Source organism: Silene latifolia, chromosome Y, assembly GCF_048544455.1.
Source record: "Silene latifolia isolate original U9 population chromosome Y, ASM4854445v1, whole genome shotgun sequence".
NCBI lineage: Eukaryota > Viridiplantae > Streptophyta > Magnoliopsida > Caryophyllales > Caryophyllaceae > Silene > Silene latifolia.
Window position 1 is genome coordinate 438,862,609 of NC_133538.1, and position 4,458 is coordinate 438,867,066.

At 34.7% G+C, this 4,458-nt stretch overlaps 1 protein-coding gene across 1 annotated transcript; it reads right to left on the bottom strand.

The window, feature by feature from the left end:
• Positions 1–233: 233 nt before the first annotated feature.
• Positions 234–1,427, bottom strand: LOC141632655 (protein FAR1-RELATED SEQUENCE 5-like). Its single transcript, XM_074445180.1, has one exon. The coding sequence runs from the start codon at positions 1,425–1,427 to the stop codon at positions 234–236; it is 1,194 nt and encodes a 397-aa protein (XP_074301281.1).
• Between the last annotated feature and the right edge of the window lie 3,031 nt (positions 1,428–4,458).

Sequence of the window (4,458 nt, forward strand, 5' to 3'; positions counted from 1 at the left end):
TTCGAAGTCTTCAATACTACAAGTTTTCACTTTTTTACTAGTTTTTACATACTACTAAGTCCACAGCAATACTGTAAATGGCTTACACTTTTACTCACCGAAATCAAACTGGAAATAACTTTTGAGTAGTTCAACTGCGGCAATCACTTTTGACTGATTCGACTCGAGCAATTTCTACTATCGTGATGAGTCATTTCACCACATGCACGACAATTCCTAAGAGGCTTTGCATTTTATTGTACTGCTTTTTCCTTGCTTGAAGTGATGCGTCTTCCCGATCCCTTATTCTTGCATTTTTCTGGTGGTAGAACAGTAACTTCAGTAGGAATTTTTGACCCAATAAGCATCTCAATTTCAGCTTTCTTGTTTTTTGACTTCCCACTTTTAACTGAAATCATCAATTTCTCATTGAAACTATGAAGAAGTTCAAGCAGCTCATCACCAAGTTCCTCATTATCCTCAACAAGCGAAACCAAAGTAAATAATTCCGACCACAATTCACTTACCTTGCTTTGGTGGTTTTCTATCGACATACAATCAGCTAGGAGTGTTGTCCCAACAACATTAAAAATAGGGCGGCAGGTTGCATTTCTTCTCCATCTGTCTAGTAGATACTCCCTTGGTATTTCATCAAACTCTTTATCCTTCAACGCCCACAGAACATGCTTGCAAAGTAATCCGTTTCTTTCAAACATTTTACACGAGCAAGAAAACTTGTTACCAGTCAAATCAACTGTGTATACCTTGTTTTTCTCACGGTCTATTATCGAAATATGGTCATTGTAGTCTTCAATCGTCCTCGGTGAAAAACCACAACTAAAACAAGCAGCTTGGAGTTCTTGTTGGAATTCATAAAAGAGAGTTGTTGTGTAGAATTCAGCAGTTTTCTTTTCCAAAAGCAGAGGTGTTGATAATTTTGGAGAAGATTTTTTATCATCCGCTATCACCTTTGAATATTTCCTTCGCTGAGCATCCATAGCTGATTGGAAACGCATCCAAAACTCGACAAGAGTAAGGTGCGGGTTAGTGAAATTCCCAAAGAAGCTATTTTCATATTCTAACCTTGATGTTGTGCGCATAATCCCGCCAAGATATATGTCTCTAAAGTAGGCGGGAATCCAAGTTGCACGAATGTCAAACATTGACTTCAACCATTCATGTTCAGAAAGCTCATACGTGGAAAGAATCGCCTTCCATCTCAATTCAAATTCTTCTGTATCAATCTCTCCATCCCAAACTATAGAATTTATTTCTTTCAAAAAGTTAGTGTTTTGGCAAATTGATGGACCGACTTTGTCTGGCAGCTTTTTCATTATATGCCACATGCATAATCGGTGTTGTGTGTTGTCACCAAACACATCTTTTACAGCTTGATTGATGCCTCGGCATTGGTCAGTTATTATTGTAGAAGGATAGCAATCACCCATAGCCTTTACAAAGTTGTCAAACAACCACGTAAATGATTCTCCATCTTCCTTTCTTAACAAACCACCCGCAAAAGTGACACACCTTTAATGGTTGTCCACACCCGTGAAAGGGCAAAACACCATTTTATATTCATTGAAGTTATAAGTAGCATCAAAAGAGACGGCTTCACCAAAAAGGGCATAGTTTTTAATTGAGATTGGATCTGCCCAAAACACCTTACTTAGTCTCTTCTGATCATCCACATCAAAGTCAAAATAAAATGATGGAGACATAGCCTTCTTTTGCATGAAAGTCTCAAGTAACATCTCAGCATCATATTCCTTGATGTACTTCTTAACTTCCCTTGAATTTTTTTTGAAATCTTCTAAAGATGCCCCAACATTTTTGTACCCTTTTACATATTCTTTGAACATTCTAAATGAATCCACCGGACCATGATTAACTTTTGAATTATCCATGATCATTTTCTTGTGAAAGAGATTCAAATTTCTAGATGGTTTCAAATGAACCATTGTTGATGGTGTAACCATAGCATGTGTGTGAACCTCGACGAAATCATAAATTTCATATTCACCACTATCCATTCTCCTAAAACTAACCTTAGCTTCACATCTTGTTCTGGTAACAGTCCTCTTCCTTTTAGTTCCCTTATTCCTACTTTTGCCTTCTTTATTACACACACAACGTTTGTGTGTAATAATCCCTTTAACCAATTTTGTTGAATCTAACCTTGGAACAAAACCACAAACTTTGGCATAATTGTTGTAAAAATCAATGCCATCTTCCAAATTTGGAAATACCATGCCATTCAGTGGTTTAACATGTTCTGGACAACTCGGGAATCCGAAAATTATATGATCAGAACCAACTTCTGGGGTTTCTACAAGACAATCAACAAAAAGATTGTTATTAATGTGAAACCAATTTTTATTAGCTAGTACAATAATGTGCAAGATACAATTTTTTTACCTGGTGTGTCAGTCAATGGAACTACACAAGCAATGTCATTGTCTGCACAGGAAACTATGCATAGTGAGAGATACACATCACTAGCATATTAGATACACCAGTTCATGTATTAAGATACGTCTTTGTTAAATTCCAAAATAATGAATATGAAGGTGCATTTTTTGTACCTGGTGCATAAGTCAAGGGAAGCGGTATATCAGTACTACCTGAAGCATGGACATTAATAGTAGGTATACTATCTGCAAACATACACAGCTCAATCAAATTAGGTACTCTAGTTGTTGTGTCAGAATATATGTTTTTTAGATACAGACCTTTCACTAGCTAGGTACACTCTTTTAGCTACATAGATACACTTCTGTTAGTTGCTCAATAAGCGAAAGAAAAAAGACAATAAATCATAACTAGCTGGAAAAAAAAAATCTGAACAGGTACATTTCTTCATTACCCTAGATGCACATGTTCAGTTATCTAATACATACTATTTAGAAATAGAAATTTATCTAGCTGGAAAAATGTACCTAACAAGTTAAAGAGGTGTATCTTGTCTAAGGTCACATTTTCTGACATCTCATGTTAATTCGGTAATAAACAGATACATGAATCGATTCATGAATCAATTCATGTATCTACCAAACCATAGATACATTTACACAACTTTCTATATACACGCAATATTTTAATTGAAGGAAAATCAGTGATGTGTACCTATAACTTCTTCTATGACTGAATCGTCCTCTCTTCCGTTATCTGTTACAATTTAATTAAAAATAAAAAGTATTAGCATACCTAAAGCAATTTCAGCAATGGATCCCTAATTTAATTAATTTTTCTAGAGTTCCCAAAAAATGTATTTGGGAGGAGAACAATAATCACGAAATTATGAGTACCTGAAGGAGGAGAACATTACGAAATTATCACCATCCTAAAATTAGTAACAAAAAATTAATTAAGTCACCATCAAAAACTAAAAACACGATCTGCAATAAAAAATCGTAAACCTTATTTTTTTCAAATTTCAATTGTTCAAAACCTAATTTTTGATTTTTCAATTGTTTATGTGAAACTTACCTTTGATGCGCAGCAATGGAGTTTGAAGGTTCGATATAGAGGTGCAGCAATGGAGTAAAGTTACTGGAGATGGAGATGGAGGATTTTTCAAATATTTTTGGTTAGTTTTTGATGACAGTTTAAGTTAATACGCGTGTGTAGTCTCACTAAGGTAGGTTCATAGGGTTCGTACATTAAGCTGGTTCGTTCGTACCTGATCCCGCCTCTATATATGTGTGTGTGTGTGTGTGTGTATATATATATATATATATATATATATATATATAGGGTCAGGATCCGGTGAGAACCACTAACATAATGAGAACCGTGAAAACCCTTACTAAATCATCATCAAATCTTGTTCTGAAAGTTTTGATGGATCATTTACCTTTTGTTTAGTTTATTCAAACACATTTTTAGTATAGGTAAACAATTTTTTTTATTTTATTAACAAAATATAAACTTAGTGTACGAAAGTACAACTACGTATACTAAAATATCTATAGATGCATGAAAACGAATACTAGGTGCATGAAAATTGTTACATGCATGAAAATGATTACTAGGTGCATGAAAATATCAGGCTCTAGGTGCACGAAAACGAGTTCTAGGTGCATGAAAATTGTTAGATACATGAAAATGAGTAGTAGGTGCATGAAAATTAATAAAATATTTCTCGTCTCAATTTCCGTCAATAATTTATACTTTTTGGACCAAGATATATGTTATCTAGCCATAGAATTGTATGCCGAATCCAAATATGTCATTATTTTTTAGAAAAAATATCCGTAAGGTGGACTTCTCACGGTTCTCATTATGTAGGTGGTTCTCACTGGATCCCCAATCTATATATATATATATATATATATATATATATATATATATATATATACCTCGTTTCTGCACCTCCCGCAAAACACCCAGTGATGATTGGGCCCGCGTCCACAGTTTGGCGACTCCGTTGTGGATTAATACACTTACGTGTTGCCAAGGGTGAAACTTAAACAAGGT

What these genes read in the sequence shown, in the direction of transcription:
- LOC141632655 (XM_074445180.1), bottom strand. Translation starts at nt 1,427, where the DNA reads ATGGGTGATTGCTATCCTTCTACAATAATAACTGACCAATGCCGAGGC.